The sequence below is a fragment of the Zalophus californianus genome, chromosome X, assembly GCF_009762305.2.
Source record: "Zalophus californianus isolate mZalCal1 chromosome X, mZalCal1.pri.v2, whole genome shotgun sequence".
In the NCBI taxonomy this organism is placed as follows: domain Eukaryota; kingdom Metazoa; phylum Chordata; class Mammalia; order Carnivora; family Otariidae; genus Zalophus; species Zalophus californianus.
In genome coordinates, this window is record NC_045612.1 from 122,840,609 (window position 1) to 122,858,349 (window position 17,741).

General features: G+C 52.7%; 1 protein-coding gene across 9 annotated transcripts in view; it reads right to left on the bottom strand.

Annotated features, from left to right (window-relative positions):
• Positions 1 to 222: 222 nt before the first annotated feature.
• Positions 223 to 17,741, bottom strand: part of TBL1X (transducin beta like 1 X-linked) — a 213,048-nt gene continuing 195,529 nt past the window's right edge. For all 9 annotated transcript variants that reach the window (XM_027609268.2, XM_027609266.2, XM_027609267.2 and 6 more), the window contains 7 exons: positions 16,318 to 16,378; positions 11,494 to 11,615; positions 9,201 to 9,275; positions 8,712 to 8,839; positions 6,921 to 7,086; positions 4,676 to 4,777; positions 223 to 3,677 (listed from right to left, as the gene is read on the bottom strand). In XM_027609268.2, the coding sequence (XP_027465069.1) occupies positions 3,651 to 3,677; positions 4,676 to 4,777; positions 6,921 to 7,086; positions 8,712 to 8,839; positions 9,201 to 9,275; positions 11,494 to 11,615; positions 16,318 to 16,378 (681 nt within the window). In that variant the 3' untranslated portion in view covers positions 223 to 3,650. The remainder of the gene's footprint in view (positions 3,678 to 4,675; positions 4,778 to 6,920; positions 7,087 to 8,711; positions 8,840 to 9,200; positions 9,276 to 11,493; positions 11,616 to 16,317; positions 16,379 to 17,741) is intronic.

A 17,741-nucleotide genomic window follows, 5' to 3' on the forward strand; every position in this document is an offset into this window, starting at 1 on the left:
AATGACGAAGGGATGTGTGGAAACGGCCCCCGTTATGGAACCTTCGGCAGTAAGCAGGGGCTGGTGTTCCCCACGCATCAGCCGGCCCTGTGTCGGCAGAGCGGTCCGGGGAGGAGGCACTCGAGTTGTGAGAAAACGCATAGTGGGGGTCTTCATCCACCCACGGCACCGTGGGCCCAAGAGTTAACCCCGCGAGAGCAAGAAAGCACACCCACCAAGTTCTCTAGTATCAAAATAGAGCGATTTATTCAAGACACTGAGTATGATCTGTTGATTTTCTCTTGAAACAAATGAGCTACGACACACAAGGTGATTCTTCTCAGAGCGCGTGAGGGTGAGTGGGGGCGGAAAACCAAACGGGGGTCGATGTGGATGGAACAGAATCTAGAAAATGCAGACAGAGGACCACATCTGGCTGTACGTCTGACACAGACAATAAAAACTGCAGAAGCCAGAATTCAAAACCTCAGTGAGTGGCGGAAGGAACATTTCTGCATTTGACAAGAAACACGATTTAAAAAAAAAAAAAAGTGGAACAGAAGGCTAAAAATAACAAAGCAGACCCTTACATTTGACAAAGTGCACTTCACTCGGCTCCATGATCGAGGTTTAGAAGGACAAAAGAAACGCCAAGTCCTAGGTGTCGTGTGGGGTCAGACGGTGGACACCCTGTTACGGACGGCCCTCGGTCCCCCTGCCGCGGGGCAGCATCCCTCTGCCCGGTGGGCGTGCGGGACACGCTCTTGGTCACTCGAAACCCAACCGGAGATTCAGCAAAGGATCATCGTGTTGCTCTGACTTCAGAATCAAGGATCCATTTGGTCACTAAGACGTAGGCATTTACCCACAATTTCTCAGAGCTGGAAACAAGGACAAACAGGAACTGCACCCACGGGCCATCCCTCGATGACGGAGGTGAAGCTGCCGGCCGTCTGGCAGAGGGCGAGTGTCGCAGGCTCGATGGCTGGCAGTCGTCGTGCTGAGGATGGGGACGGATGGAAGGGGCGCTGCCCGCCCGCGCCTGGTTGGTCCCTCTTCAGGCCCGCGGGGAGCTCCTCGGCAATGGCTGCTCGGGGAAGCTAGGGATGCAGACAGTGGGCCTTCGTCCTCACCAGCCAGGCCTGTGTCGTGCGTGGCCTTGCAGCCCTTGGCTCCTACCTCATCGTTCCTGTGTGACTCAGAGTCACCAGGAGGCTAAGGCCCGGGCTCCTGACCTCCCTGTGAAGATTATCTACTCAACCCCTTACAGGATGTCTCGCCATGGCCACCCAACAGTGTCTGACTTATAAAACACAAGCCATGTCCCGACTACGGGACAACTTAAGCTCTGTAGAGGTGACATTTTTACTTGGTGTAGGGAGTTGAGATGGTGTTGGTCTGGACCCCCCAGCAAACTGCACCCCAAACCTAATGATGTCTTGGGGACAGGCAATGAATCATCGTCTGCTATCTTCAAAGATGGGAGTGGTGACTCCACAGAACTCTGACCCCTGGGCTAAGCATTTAGGTAACAGAGCCTGAATAAAATACCCAAGTCGGACACAGAGGACTTTTTGGTCTCGTGTAGACAGGGCATGAATGACTCCGATATCCAAGCCAATTAATGATCTGAGAAGGATGCACACACTCTGGTCTTTCTTTGTAGCCGGTCCCGGCCCATTCCAAGTTCTGTAGGAAGGCCTTGCCCTGCCCGGCCTGTTGGGTTTTGGCTGCATGGGTGGAGGCCACCCTCGAACATCCTGTCTCATCGCCGGAACACACACCCAGCTGACCCCTGCCCAAGACTGGACCCCCCGCCCCCAGGCCTGGCCAACTTCCTCATCCCTTCCCGTGCCTGCTGGGAAACAGAGGAGACAGGAGGCGTTATCTTTCAGTTCTTCGCCATTGTTCACTTCAAAACTAGGTCCCTGTTGGGTTGTGACAAGAGTACAAAGGTCACCTGATCCAATGAAAGGAAACTCCTCTAGGAACACAAAGCCATGTTTAATTTTTTAAAAACAGTAAAAAGATTCATTATTTAAAAAAAAAAAAAATCTTTCTCCTAGTCTCTTGCAAGAGAAAGAAATTATGAAGACAGCAGAGATTATTAGTGACGTTTCTACCTAGGTCATTCACCTCCGGGCCTGAACATCTTCCTTCCCTGTTCATTTCTGTCATCGGGAGAGCAGGGGAGATCCTGGAGCCTTTCAGGTCAGCGTTGCGAGGACGGGTCACCCTGCTCTCGGTGACGTGACCACCGGTATCTACAGTGCCGTCCATGAGATGTCGAGGTGACACGGAGCTCAGCTGTTGAGTTGTGCCTGGCGTCCTCGATACCGTTTGGTCTGGGGACTGCTGCTTGGGGTCAGAGGGCACCGTTCTTCGGCCCCTCTCCCACCGGCTACGAGGGTACACACGCCCCGCGAGACGCAGTGCTCGTCTGCGAAGCCCACAGCGCCGGGCTCTCACTCTCGTGGCAGAGCAACCCCGTGACCGAGGCACAGGACCGACCTTTTCCCACCCACACTTCTAACCGCCTTTCATGAAGCTGAAGGGAAAGGAAAAAGCGACCTCAGACCCTGCCTGTGTCTTCCTAAAATTTGTTTAAAATATGAATCACACAAAGCTCTCTATGTCTGATGACCATTTTAGGATTTTAAAATTGTTTTAACATAAAAATATTTTTTTTTTTCCAAAAATACTCCGGGCTCTCTCTCTTATATTTTTTTTTCTCCTGTAAAAAGTCCCCCTGCCCTGCCTGCTTACATAAAGCACTTATTACGTGCCGAAAGTGCCCTTGAGACCTAAGATCCGAAGCAACTATGAGAAAGGGACAGAGAGAGCGTGAGCGAGGGGCGATGGGGGCAGGGGGAGGTGGGGGACGGGAAAGCTGTCCGTCCACGATTTCGTCATGGTGTCCATGAGGCTCCATCCACTGAGGGTGTACTGCACACCAGGACCACACGGAACAAAGGAGAAAGGTGCAGGAGGGGCAGACGACGGGAAAGAAGCAACAAACCAAAAACAGTTTCCATCTCAGACTGAAGGCCCCCAGACGACAGGATTCCAGCCAATAGAAAAACCACCGGACAAAGAAGATTCTAGAAAATAGAAAGTGTTGGGATTACAAAGTTGCGCATTTCATCGGTACAAACTGGTCTTTGAACATCCTTTGTGAGAACTGTAGTGTCCAAATTGTTAGGGAAAAAACAAACCCGCCACGTGGAGGAGAGGCCCCCCCCCCCCTCCCCGCCCCGCTTTTGGTTTATCACAGCATTTTTGTTTTTCCTTTTTTTGGCACAGCTTTTTTTTCCTTTTTTTTTTTTTTCCTCGTCCTCTTCTCTCAGCCATCAGAGCCCGTTCTGGATGGAAACCAAACCGTGCACCGTTTAGCTGGTGGCTTCGTGCCTCCCAGGCTGAATGTTCTGGGTGGAAACCATTCTTTCCCCCTTTGATAGGACTGTGTATACTTCTGTTTTAAACTTCTTGATGAAGGTTACGGAAAAATAGAGACTCCCGCGGCCAGGGATGAGCTGATTTCCAAGTACACTCTAATGCAAGTCAAGTTCGTACAGTTTTGGAGCGGATAGAACCGTGTCTGACGAGCGTTGCACCCCCACACATTCACTGCTGGTCCGTTACAATTCTTTCTTTTCTAGAATATTTTGTGTTTACTTCCGAAGATCTAAAACACACACCTGCGAGGAAAGAGGAAGTGACTGTTACCTTCACAGACAACGCCAAGAAGCCTTTCGAGCCCTTAGACCAAATCTGGCCCATCACCCGTGTCTTGCGAATAAAGTTTTACTGGCACACAGTCACGAATGCGCAGAGAAGCTCGAATAAGAGACGAGTGTCTTGGGCATCTGACCAGCCAACCCCGAGCAAAGAGCACTGCACGGAAAAGCCAGGTCAAGGGCAATGCTTGGAACAAATGGCAGTTGACGCTTATGTGACGAGGTAGAGGACAACTCCAGCCTGAGCACACGGATGCTGGGAACGTCAGGGGCCCATGCTGACCCTTGGGAAGCCCGCCCAGTGTTGCCCCCCCGGCTTTGGGGCTCAAGTGCAGGAACGAACCAAAAGGCGAGACATGTCATGGAACCAGAAGAGGACCCCTGGGAGCCAGGAGACCTGGAGAAGGGAAGGTCCTGCCTTTACCACCACAGGGCCCAGGTCAGGGGCACAAACATGGAGCGAAGGCAGGAGCAAGTGTCCTAGCTTCAGCACCACTGGCATTGGGGCCAGATACTTCCCTGCTGTGGGGGCTGTCCTGGGACCGGTAGGAGGGGAGCTGCACCCCTGCCCTCCACCCACCAGATGCCAGTAGCATACCCACCCCCAAAGTAGGGCCAACCAAAAAAATGCCTCCAGACTTTGCCCAGTGTCCTCACAGGGACAGAATCCCCATGGTTGAGAACCACCAGTTTCCCTGAGAGGATGTTAACCAGGATGACAACCTGGAAGGGAGGAAGGAGGCGGCCATTCTCAAATGGAGCCGACCCAATGTGATCCAGCCCCGAAGTCTCCTTCCCCCAAAACACATTCAATTTCGACACCTGCTGTGCCCCAGGCCCTCAGAGACCAGGACCCATCACCCCCCCCCCCAGGAAGTGCAGTCAGGTATCAACCGCCTGGCTTTTCCTCTCTGCGCCCTTGCCCCTCCACTCCCCCGCAAAACATAGGTGCTGCTTACGGAGCCGTCGGACGCACTGGCGCCCACTTTGTCCCCTCGGGCATTCCAGCACACCTCGAAGATGCCGCCAGTGCCTCGGTAGCTGTGCACGAGACTCCCACTCTGCAAAGCAAAGCAGTTACCACTCAGGACGTGACTCAGGGATGCGCCGGCAGGAGCCACTCTCGGGATGTGACCCCGAGATGGTTCTCACCGTAGGTCATTGTGGAGAGCTTATCTCTGAAGTTTACAAAACAGAAACTCAAACAACTTTCTGGGAAACTTTCCGGTGGTTATAGGTGCGTGCCTCTCAGACGTCCTACCACGGGAGCCCAAGGTGCCCTACGGTGGCTCGTGGCCTGGACTTGGCAGGGAAGGTCGCACGTCCCTCGGCGCCCCTGCCCCCCGGGTCTGATGGTGCCCTGCAGACTGGGACAGCTGTTCCCAAGGAACAAGTCAGCAATGTTTTTGTTTTGTTTTGTTTTTAATATTTAGGGTACCCATCTCACGGAGAATTAAAGCGAGTTTTAAAATATCTCAAAGAGGGCGCCTGGGTGGCTCAGATGGTTAAGCGTCTGCCTTCGGCTCAGGTCATGATCCCAGGGTCCTGGGATCGAGCCCCGTGTGGGGTTCCCTGCTCCACGGGGAGTCTGCTGCTCCCTCCGTCTCTCCCCACAACTCGTGCTCTTTCGCTCACGCTCTCTTCCTTTCTCTCTCAAAAAAATATCTAAACTATTAAAGAAAAATAAAATCTTTAAAAAAATAAAAAATGTCTTGGGGCGCCTGGGTGGCCCAGTCGTTGGGCGTCTGCCTTCGGCTCAGGTCATGATCCCGGGGTCCTGGGATCGAGCCCCACATCGGGCTCCCTGCTCCGCAGGAAGCTTCCTTCTCCCTCTCCCGCTCCCCCTGCTTGTGTTCCCTCTCTCGCTGTGTCTCTCTCTGTCAAATAAATTTAAAAATCTAAAAAAAAAAATAGTAATAAAATAAAAATAAAAAAATAAAATGTCTCAAAGAGTGTTGTGATTTATACAAACAGGGTGATAATGAGGGTGATCATGATCTGACGAGTTTCTGACAGCAGACTGCACCTAATGAACGATGTCATTTTACAAATCCATCCAGCATGATTTCCAGCAAGTATTTCACGAAGGGACTCTGGCATGGTGTGCCTGGGGTGAGTTTTCCAGGAGGCCTATCTAGGGCTGTGAGGCTCAGCTTGGCATCAGGCTGGCTCCACGCAGGGCCCACCATCGCCTCCCCTTCTGCAGGAGGATGTGTTCTATGTAAGGCAGTCCCTGGGAAGCTTGGGGTCTCAGTGGACCCCTGCACCCCAATGCCAGTTACCTTGGCCCATCCCCCACCTCCTGTCCCAAGGGGAACATGGAGTTGAGAACGCAAATGCATCCGAATGTCAACCAAGCCCAAGGGAATCAAGAAGAGAGGTCATATGAAAAGGGGAGCAGGGAAGCCGTCTGACCCATCCTGAGATGCAACAAAATGGATCACTGGCTATTTTCAAGGACTCCTACCACACCACCATCTCCCTTCCGTTAGGAGAACCAAGAGCTGACTGCCCAAGATAACACCGTACTCCACTAGTGCCTGTCCGTTCTATCTTTATATTCAGATTTCTGCGATCCTCAGGTATGGCCAGAGAAACCTACAGTGGCTACATTTAATCAAATATCGTCTCCTTTTAGTTCTGAGAACAGGACAACCCACTCTCGGCCTATCCTTTGCTACAAACATAAAATATTTTCACTCAAGAATCATTAAATGGCACGGGCACTGCAAATCCTCTCTCCTTTCTACTCCTTGATGTGCTCCGTGGGGCCACAGGTGGTGGTGGTCTCAGAGGTGGTCAGGGCTGGCCCCAGGCCAGTTGGCTGCTGCCCCTGGAAACCTCGGATGGGGGGACACCTCTCCACCTCCGACCTCCGATTCCAGACGGCCACGTCTCTGAACACGCCTGTGCTCGAGAAGCAGATGAGGCAGGGAGGTGGTTTGATGCAGGAAGCTGAACAAGCAGAAGACGGGGCAAGCGTCGGGGAGGGGACCCACAGCCCGGACAAGGCACAGGGCAGGCGGCACTGAGCCTGCCTGGGGTCTGCCCGGGGAGGGCAGGCTGGCTTCAAGCCATCATCTGGGGCAACTCGTTCCTCAGCACAGCTTCCCCACTGGCTGCTCCTAGCCTGGGTCCCCGAAAACACTGTTTATAGGGCATTCCTCTTGGAAAGGACTGGGTCACAGGAAGCGGAGGGATTACCTGAGTATTCCAGATATGCACACACTTGTCAAAGGAGCCACTGGCCAGGTACTTCCCGTCGGGGCTGAAGGCTACACTGTAGACCGGTTCCTGATGTTTGGTTAGCGTGTGGATGCAAACGCCGCGCTCCACGTCCCACAGTCGAACCGTAGAATCAAACGAAGCACTAAGAAGATGGCACACAAATCATCACCACAGAAACACCTTGCTTTCTTTCCGTTTCCCTAAGATGTTTAACGGATATCATGAATTCTTTGTGAGTTGGACATAGTGAAAACAAGGCCATAGTTTTCAAACAGATCTCTTCTTCCCTTCCTTTCTTTTGGGGCTGTTATTAGGGACACAAGCTGATATCCACATTAACTTCTCCCTGCATTTCCTACAGACACAGATGATAAATATTTGCATAGAATATGGACCACGTTTTCTAAAATGCTCCCATAATTTAAAAGATAACCTCTACTGTCAGCAACTGAAATACCAATAGTTTGCGAAAATAGCAAATTGAGTGCATAAAACTGAAACCAACAGGAATTAAAATACAATCCCATCCAAATATGCGATCACACTGCCGAGCGCTGCAAGTCTGATTACTTTCCCATGTGAGAGAACAGCATGTATCACAGAGCTGCTACCTGGCATTTGGTCCCTCCACAGGTACGTTCCCTTCCTATCTGCTGACCGAGAGGGTCATTTATGCTCGTCATGGGTACCGTGGAACACAAGTACCTTCAAGGCCATCAAAACCGATCGGAGTGTGTTCTTTAGCACAGTAATGTAAGTGGATTTTAGGACAGTTACTCGAAATGAGGGAACTATGGCCACCATGTTCTTCTGGTTCTAGCCTCTCAGTGGATGTAGGACTCCCTTCCAGTACTTGCTTAAGAGATGGCGCTGGGTCGAGCGCTTGCAGCAAACAAGAGTCCTCACTGCTCGGCGAGGCTGCCCGCCGCCCTGCTGTGTGGTGAACGTGGAGGTCTTCCTGATTTACACAAGGCCGCCACCTTCGCCTGTACCCACAATCCCACTCTCCCCCACCGCAAGCACAAGCCCATGGCTGTTCCGGGTCACGAACCATCCCTGCCAAGTCCCCTCTCTTCCAAGCGAAGCAAACACACCCACACTGCTTCCAGCTGTGGGCTCCACACCCTCAGTTGCCCTGGCATTCAGTCTCAGAATCTCTTCAGTTCGCCCCCTAAATGTTCTTTTGAAAACACAGTACCTAGAACAGAATGTTACATCCTGAATGGGGTCCAGTGAGTCCTGGGACAGACCAATTCCGGCCTGACTGGCCACCCCGCTCCTCCCGGTGCTGGGGCCCCAGGGGGTTCACTCTATCAGTGGTTGGGTGAGGTTTGGCTAGAGCTGGGGAGCCCTTTGTCATCGCTCACAACGCTGCCCACCTGCCGCTGCAAGTTGAACCAAGGAACCAAGCCCCGTGTCCCCACTGAACTCCCGTTTCCTTTCTCTGTCTTAACAAAAACCTCCACCAAAGCCAAGTGCTCACAGCCTGGACATATGACCGGTGCCTCCTACCAACCTCATGGTTCAAACCATCCTTACACCTCAAGTTAGGTGTCACTTCAGAGTCTTGTGGGTGCTTTCAAAGCGAGCTCACCATGTCATTTAGTTTGGAAGGACCTGCACACATTTCCAACACACCTCAGTGAAATTTCCTGTTCTCTTGGGATACGAGTAAGTTTCGCTGGCCCTGTGGCTAGCCTGGCCACGGTGAGGGAGCAAGGCTGCTTTTAGCAACCACGCCCGGGCTGTGGGCCATGTGCGCTTTACCTTGCTAGCATGATGTTGGAATTTGGGTTGCTGGTGGCTGGCCCGGTGGGACTCCACTTTATGGTGTAGATCTCTTTGCTATGAGCCTGAAGGTCATGGACACACGTGTCCTGCTTCATACTCCAGATCTAGAGAACAGAAGACGAGCAATGTGAGCAGATGCCGTTTCTCCAGCCAGGAATGGTTCCACAGCACTCATTCCGTGAGCTCTTGGGAAGCTTGCCGCCCGGGGGGAGTGTGGCCAGCCAATCAGCAGGTCACCCGCCAGGGAAGGGGGGGGGGCAACATGCCAGGGTGCACCTGTGAGAAAGGCCAGGGGCAAGGAAGGAGTCTCTGCAGGACCCTCAACGGATCAACGGGAAGGAGCTGCAGGACAGCGACATCGAGTCAGAAAATGGGGAGAGAGGGCCGGGGACACACTCATCAGTGGAGGAGCAGCGACCGAGCCCACGGGGTTGTACACCGCACAGCCTGTCCTCCCAGCACTACCTTTAACGTCATGTCGTCAGAGCAGGATGCTAGCAGCATTCCAGAAGGATCCCATTTGATGGCATTGACCTCATTCTGAAAGACAGCAAAGGGTTTTCATCAGGAGAAAGGCTTGTGAGCAGATCCCACAACCTTCCAGCAGGGGGCAGCAGTGCCTCGTCAGCGCCACCAAGAGCCCCTGGCATAGAGGCTGGATCTCAGACTCCACTGAGAAACCAGGGACTTTCCGCGTTTCCCTTTATCTTCCTGTCTCTGACTCTGCCTTCCACGTTCATACACAAACAAGGCCATACACCGTACGTAATCCGCCACCCTCGACGACGTTTCTGTAAGGGAAAGAAGTCACTACTAGGCAGTCAAATGAATTTACATAAAATTCAGGGCAGGGCAGAAAACCAGTAAGAAGGACCACGGTAATTTAAAAACTGCCTTTGAAAATCATTTTCCTACGTACTTTCTATACCACGGCTACTTCCTGTCTAAATCCATACCAGACCCCTCTCTTTTCGTGCTGGGGGTGGGGGGTGTGTGTGGAAGGTGACAGTTTAGGGCCTCGGATACACAGGAAGGTGTAATCCGGATTGAAGACAGGATCAAAACGCCCAGGTGGTAACTGTTAGGAATACACCCATAAACAACATCCCCGAGGCAGGCAAGGGGCTGGAAATCCAGAGCAAACAGCAAAGCCAGATGCTGCAACCCAGCGCAGGTAAAAAGTTCTAGCAGGCAGTTTCAAGTGTGCTGTCGGGGGGGGGGGGGGGGGGAGGGGGGCAGAAAGGAATATGAGGCTGCAAAAAGCCTTCCAGTTCCGGGGACCAGATGACCCCGAGGCTGAATCCCGCAGGACAAAGGCCAATGCCCCGCCGAGGGACAGCATTTATAGAGCAGCCGCTTTATAAGCAGGCCAGTGGGTGAGCTAAGGGAGGCCGGAGGGCTTGGACTAGAGACGGGTGTACGCACGTGTGCACGAGAAAGCGGACGCCGGACGCCAGGAGAACCTGGGGCCCAAGGACAGCCTCAGCCTGCGCAGGCGGCCACGGTGGCTCTGGCTGCAACCGTTGAGAGGAGACCCTACGGGCAGATCTCTCAGGGCCCGGAGTGTGGAGCTGTACCCCCTCCCCTGACTGTCCTCAGCGAACCCGAGGGTGTAGCCAACTCTTTCCCCACAGTGCAGTTTGCTCTCCCCGATTCTGCAACCCAAGTCACATCTCCCAGGAGGCATCCAGGGATGGCTGACAGGGTCTCGGGAAGAAACGAGGCTCTACATTTAGCTTGTGTCTCATGCAGGATGATGAGCAGCGAGAAGACCCATTTAAAAATGTGCGACGGTGATCCAGTCGCAAGTGGGACCAGATGGAAGTCGTAAGGACTTGTATTCAAGCCTGCGGAAGAGCGTAGGGTTAGGGGAGAGCGGGAGAGACGGGGAAAGTAAAGAGGGGGGCGGTTTAGAGACACAAGGAGACGGTAGCAGGAGAGCTGATGGCCTGTGCTTTTAGAAGCAGGCCTGGAGGGCCGCAGGAAAAGGGGGGCCCCGTGGCAGTGAGCGAGTGCTGAGACAATGGTGTCCGTCAGTCGGGCAGGTGTCCCAGGAGGGCTGGGGCGGGAGGGGGTTTGGAGGCTCCGGGGATCTGATCTGGAATAGCAACGAAGAGCCTCGTGAGCCCCACACTAAGGAATCTGATGAGACGTCAACTGGTCTCTGAGCTTCTTGGATCAGATGTTGGTATTTTCCCCCCAACTTAGGAAAATGTGGCCATTAATGCTTCAGATGACCTTTGTGCTCTTTGTTCTCTCTCCGTTTCACATACTGGCTGGAGGGCTTCGTACGGTCCGTCCGTCATTAAGCCTCTCTGAGAAAGTCTGTTCAAGCTTGTATGCATTCTTTAAATCGGCTCATTTCTGGGATCTCGCTTCAGGTTCGCTAGCCTTCCTGCAGTCTCCCACCTGCTGCTGAACCCCACCACCCCGCCGTGAAGATTGTCGTATCAGACGGTCTCAGGTCTCAGATTTCTGAAACTGGGTTTTCTTTCTTTTTCTAAAGAATATAGTTTTCCTTTCTCTGCCAACGTTCCCCGTCTATTTGCTCAGTATGAGCATCCTTTCCTGTATGTGCCTGTAGATTTTCCTAACAGCTACGTTAAAAAGGCTTTCCTGCAGAAATGAACACTGACTCCTGAAGGTCAGGGTCAGTCCTGGCGCCACTGCCTGCCCACAAGTGCGTTAATCCAGCCACCAGCGACGCCGCAAGCACCTTCTGGGGAACCATGGGCCCATCATCGGAAGTCACACTTACTGTGTGTCCCTGGAAGGTTTTGACCGGGCGGTCACAGCCGAGTCTGCAGACGTGAATACACATGTCGGTGCTGCAGGAAGCAAAGGTCGTGTTGTTCTGCCAGTCCACGTCGAGGGCGGGCGCTGCAGGGCGGGGAAGGGGGGCGGGGCGGAGACACACTGGCATTTACTACTGGTGCACACGCTCAGCCGACTTAAAAGCAATTAGAAGCAGAGTCAAGAAGCCTTATCTAGTAACACAATAAAAGAACGTGCCCAGTGTGAACACAGCCTCTTCTCAGAGTCCATAAAGACCTGTCCGTGCACATCTGGGATGCTGAGCAGACGCTCTGGAGAGACCCCGTGGCGGCTGCCGTGCCCTGTGGCCTGTGGAGTCTCCGGGCCCCCCGACATGGGGATGGGGGTTCGTGAGAACGTGCACTGCCCCCTCTTACACCTTGCTGCTTCCAGAAATATCCCCGTGGCGGGCTGATTTGATGTGTTTTAGATGGGAAGAGACAAGGAGATGAAAAAGATTTCATATCCGATGGTCAAATATCTTGATTTTAAAAAATCTCCTGCAACACATTAATGCAGCCCATCAGCCGGAGGGGCCTTACCCTCTGGGGACACAACTGAGCTTCGGGCTCAGGACGGATGATGAGCACCCTTTCTGACTCGTGGGCCTTTCCCAGGCCCAGGCGGCTCCAAGAGCTCTGCTGAGGGTTTGGGGGAGGGTGATGGACTTTCTCTGCCTCCCGGCGCTCCTCCCTTCCCCAGACCGCCCGCCAGACTACGCAGCATCCTTGCTCAGACACAGGAGGAAGAGAGTGAGGTTCCCGCAAGCCTCTCGTCAGAGGTTTCGTGGACTGATCAGTACCCTAACCATGTCTCGTGTGTTTCTTTTAAAGGCAAGTCAGCACTGAATCGGGAGAAGAATCCAGATTTCTCAGGATATGCTAACGATCAGATTGCCCCTCCCGATCTTCCACAGGTGGGTAACTGCAGGGTGGGTTCCCGAGTGCACTTTGCAGGTGGGAGCATTTGGTGGGGAGCGAGCACAGGCGTGTTAAGGAGCCGAGAGCACCTCTTTGTGCCCCGCCCCCCCCAGCACTGGGTTTCGCAGTAACCCCACGGCTCCCGGCACACCTCCCGCCTGGGCACAGAGGAAGGAAGGCACGGATCCCGTTGGTCAGAGGGATGAGCCCGTGCACCAGAGAGCTAAGACCGCAGCTGCTATCACTGACAACACCGCACCGGCCAAGTCCTCAATTCCTGGGCCGCCCTCTGCATTCAGGGCATGCAATTCATACACTTGGAAACAGGGCGATCCGGGGGGGCAGCTCTGGGGACACTGTCTAGCACCTGGTCGTAAAAATTAACGTCCACTGACCCTTGCCGTCCAGAGAGGGGGACCCTCTGTACTTGGGTGGCTGGCTCCCCTGTGAGTGGGCCCCTGCCACCAGGACCCCCGGAGCCCCCAGGATGATCGCACCATTCAGTGTGGGTAAGCGACAGGAGGCAAGGCATAGCGACTCTGGGTCCACATGCGCTCCCTGCCCACACGTGGGCCAGTGAGGTTCAGCAATCAGCACCACTCCAGGCACAGCCTGGCTTTGTTTTGTTTTGTTTTTTAAGTTTAATTTTGAAATGTTACTGTTGATCCAGGTTCCCCCAATCGTTGCATTCTGCGGCTCTACGGGACAGGGGCAAGAGCAGAAGGCTGATCCTGGTACAGTGTGTGTGTTGGGAGGCGGGGGGCGGGGCTTGGTCACTTTATCACACAGGCAGATCCAGAACCGTGCCATGGTCACCGAGAATCCCCTCGTGCCACTTTATACTCACACCAAGCCCTCCCCTGCACCATCCCTACGGTCTGGCTCCACTCGTGCGTTCTCCAACAGTTCATCATCTCAAGAAGGTTATACATAATGGAGTCATACAGCAGGCGACCTTTGGAGACTGGTCACATTGAGACCCCTTGACATCTATCAGGCTGTTATGTGTTACCAACAGTCTGTTGATAACGTGCTCCTTCTTATTGCTGAATGGTAGTCCGCGGTTAGGCTCCAAGCTAACGCTTCCTGCTGATGGTGACGGACCATGGCCCTAACAGGTGTTCATGGGGAAAAACCTAACGAGCCAAAGCAATTTCTCAGATCAACCCATCAACTCAGGAGCTTCTGAATGCTGACAAAGGGTCCTCCTTATAAGCTCTGTGTTTTGCTCCAATAAAGAGCACACTTCCTTTTCTTTCAAGTTACCATCTTGAACAGTTTCTGGCACTCTCCTTCACACTAAAGAAAAAAAAAAGAGCAAACGACACCTGGATCTTACTGAACCAGCAGTGGGGACCTATACCCCATTATGGTGAAAATTACGGGTGAGAAGGTCTCTCAATATATAAGAAACACATGGGTGGTGTTCTTGGGCCAGTGGGATGCAGAGCCCTTCCATGAAGTCTTAGAAATGCTTTGGGAAATACTACATTCTGCTGAAAACCTTTATAAATGAATTCTTTTTTTTTTTTTTTTGAGATTTATTACTTTTGGGAGGACGGTGGAGGCCGGGGGACAGAGGGAATGCCCTGGCAGACTCTACACTGAGTGTGGAGCCCGACACAGGACTCAACCTCACGACTGAGACTGAGGACTTGAGACCAGGACCTGAGCCACAGTCAAGAGCTGGACGCTTCACCAACAGCATCACCCAGGCGCCCCATAAATAAAAGTGTCAGGGGAGTCTTACTGATGTTTATCTTGGGCATATTTTTTCTCTGAAAAGAGGAATCCAGAGCTGTGTTTCAGATATGCCCTCCGACCACATGGATGAGGCACACCTGCTCTTCTCGAGCTCTGAATCCGTTCCGGTATCGTCCCCGGCAACAAAGGTTGGGACACTTTGGTTATTTATGCCAACAATGCGAGACCACCAGGAAGGATCCAGTCACTTGCTACTTGTTCTGCTATGCTGTATGGAGCAGAGCTGTAATCTGGCAACATGCTCAGAGCCACGTAGACTGGCTTGCCAGACGCTGGGCTTGTAAGGCGAAGGACTTCTTAAAGAGAAGGAATTTCCTTTCGGGGTGGTGGAAACGTTCTGGAACCAGACAGTGGTAACGGCTGTCCACCACGTGAACATGTAGTAGTTTTTAGTAACGGTACATATCATGTGACCTACACACCCTCCCCTGCCCCACACCACCGAGGTCGGAACTCCAAGCCACCTGCGTCTGGAGCTGTGCCTACTTCCTGGTGAGAACATACATTCTGGAATATGTTCACCCACTTCCACATCATCAGTGGTGTTAGATTAAAGCAACACTAAGAGCTAAATTCCCTGGCATCCCACGGGGTGTATCCGGTGTGGACCCCAAGCTACAAGGACACACAGGAGAGACGTGCTATGTCTGCAAAGGACCAGGGTAACAGCTACGACCAGGGTCCCCCAGATCAGGAGAAAGCACAGCTGAAGGACTATGTGGAGTTGGTGTCCAGGCGTCGGAACCCAGTCCTGCCTCGCGGAATCTTTGGCTGTGTCGGCTCCCTGGACGACCCACGTCCCCTGCTTGGAGCCCCTCCCTGGGCACGGAGATGGGCTGTGCTGCCAAGGGGAGTCCATGGGGCCAGTGCGTGGATGCAGACCATCACCATGCACCCCAAACTCCCCGTCAGGGTGCCCCGAGAGAATAGTAAACACTCCCTCCATACGTGTAGATTCCCTCAAAATGGAGGAGACATTTCCTGCTGAGGGAAGGAGCGCCCACTCCCTTCTGCCAGGTCTGAGCCAATCTTTATCCCAGTCCGTTCCTTGTGGGAGGTGGCCGTCTGTCCTTAAGGGGCCACATCTAACAGTAAGACTGAGCTACACAGAGTGTGAAGTGGCAGGTGGGAATCCGGGTAATTGGAACTCTCTAGAGCCCTGGCTGCCTCATGTAACCTGCTAGGACCCCAACACACAAAAGGGACAGGGTGAGGTCCACAGTGGTGGCTACACATCCATGCGGGGCAGACGGACCCCCACAGGCCTGACGCTGCTCTCCACAGGAGTGCCCACGGGCAAGGCTGGTCCTTGGCCCGAGACTGGGAATTTGGACGTCCAGAGGTTTCCCACCACTGCCTAACAGACAAGAATGGTGTCCTGTGCCTAAACTGTGCCAACAGTGGGCTGTGTGCTGAAGCCCTCCTGCCTTCCCTCTGGGAGTCCGGAATTGCGGCACACGCCAAGCAGGGGTGCCTACGAGGACCAGCCCCCAATTACAAACCTCAGGCACTGAGTCCTAATGAGTTTTCCTGGTGGCTGACCCTTCCCATGTGTTGTCCCAACTCGTTTCTGGGGGAATCAGACGCGGACTGATTCCGCTCGGAGAGGACCCTCAGAAGCCCTGGACGTCCCCCCGCCCCCCCCCCCCCCCCCCCCCGCCATGTGCCCCTGCCCGTGGCTTCTGCTCTGTGTCCTTCCGCAGTGATGCATCTCAGCCCCGAGGACAGCTATCCGTGGAGTCCGGGAGTGCTCCCAGGGAGCTTCCGAACCTGGGCGTGGCCCCGGGGAACCCCAGTGCAGCACCTGCCTTGGAACAGCAGGAAGAAGGCACCCACACTGCTTCTGTGCTTGGTTCACTGCTGTGTTTTTTTTTTAAGTTCTGAGCAGGCAGCTGTTGAGGGTATGTGTATCTTGCAAAGCTTAAGAACATGGCTTCCCACGAAATGCATTTCCTTCCTACCAGCTACATCTGCGGACTCCTTCCTGCAAGTTTTCACGATTACTTTAAGGGACATTTCCTAGGGCTATGAATTCCTATTTTGAATTATTAAAAAAAAAAAAAAAACCCACCACAAAAACTCACCGGAATGAAACGGAAACTGTTGTTTGGCTTCTCCTGTGTGGGCATCCCAAATTATTGTTGTCTGTGCTCCGCAAACAAAAGGAAAAAGTTAGGAACTATTCTTCATGGAAAGATTTTTCTAGAAAAATTTAATATACAAGAAAAGACTGTGAACCACCCCTTTCTTCTAAACTAGCACTGTCCCAAAGAGATACAATGTGAACCACAAAAGTCATTTTTAATTTTCTCGTAACTACATTAGAAAAAAAAAGAAAGAAAAAGGGGCGCCTGGGTGGCTCAGTTGAGTGTTGACTCTTACTTTCGGCTCATTTCGTGATCTCGGGGTCCTGGGATCGAGCCCCAGGTAGGGCTCTGTGCTCAGTAGGGAGTCTGCTTGAGGATTCTCTCTCCCTCTCCCTCTGCCCCTCCCCTCGTACACATGCTTGTTCTCTCTCTCTCAAATAAATCTTAAAAAAAAAAAAAGGAAAAAGAAATCGGTAAAATTAATTTAAACAATACATTTTAGCTCACTCCAATGTGGCCAAAATATTGTCTCAACACAGAACTGATACGTAAACATTAATGAGATATCTGGCATCCTGTGTTTCATCTAGATTTTTGGGATCCAGTGTGGGTTCTATGCTCAGCGGTCCGATGGCCACATTCTGTGAACCAACAGCCACATGTGCTGGTGACTGCTCCACGGAACACTATCAGGAAAAGTGCCCCGATGGGTGGGGATCCCCCTTCCTCCCCAACAGACACCTGCTGATAAACCTGCCACGAGGCACCTCGACACAGCTTTCTAGCACTTTGCCAAATGCAGAGCTCGAGAAGCTGGCAATTCTGACCCTGGCCCTGACCATCACCCCCCCCGCGGCACGGATACCAGATCCAGCACAGCAGTGTGTCACACTGGGCCCGGGCACGAGTCACCGCTGTACAAATACAGAGAAAAATGATCTCCACCTTGCAAAGGAAAGTAAATCCTGAATCCTTAGGAACTTAAGGGAAGACAGGGAAGCAACCAGATGCAGCTCACTGACAGATGGGAATTGGGTTTTTTGTTTTTTAAAGATTTTATTTGAGAGAGAGAGCATGAGAGAGAGGGAGAAGCAGGTTCCCCGCGGAGCAGAGAGCCTGACATGGGGCTCGATCCCAGGTCCCTGGGATCATGACCTGAGCCGAAGGCAGACGCTTAACTAAGCCACCCGGGCGCCCCATGGGAATTAAGTCTTAATCAACTGGAATTTCTACCTTAACTGGAACTTTTCCACCTCCCTGTCCATAGCACTTAAGAATCTGCTTTAAGAACTGCTTATATTTTGTTATTAACTGCAGGAAATTGCAGATGAAATCCTCAGAGCACCAAGTAACTTCGAAACTCAGTTCTCTAAGTTTGGGCCCAGCTCTAGACCAATGAACTTTTTTTTTTTTTCTTTAAG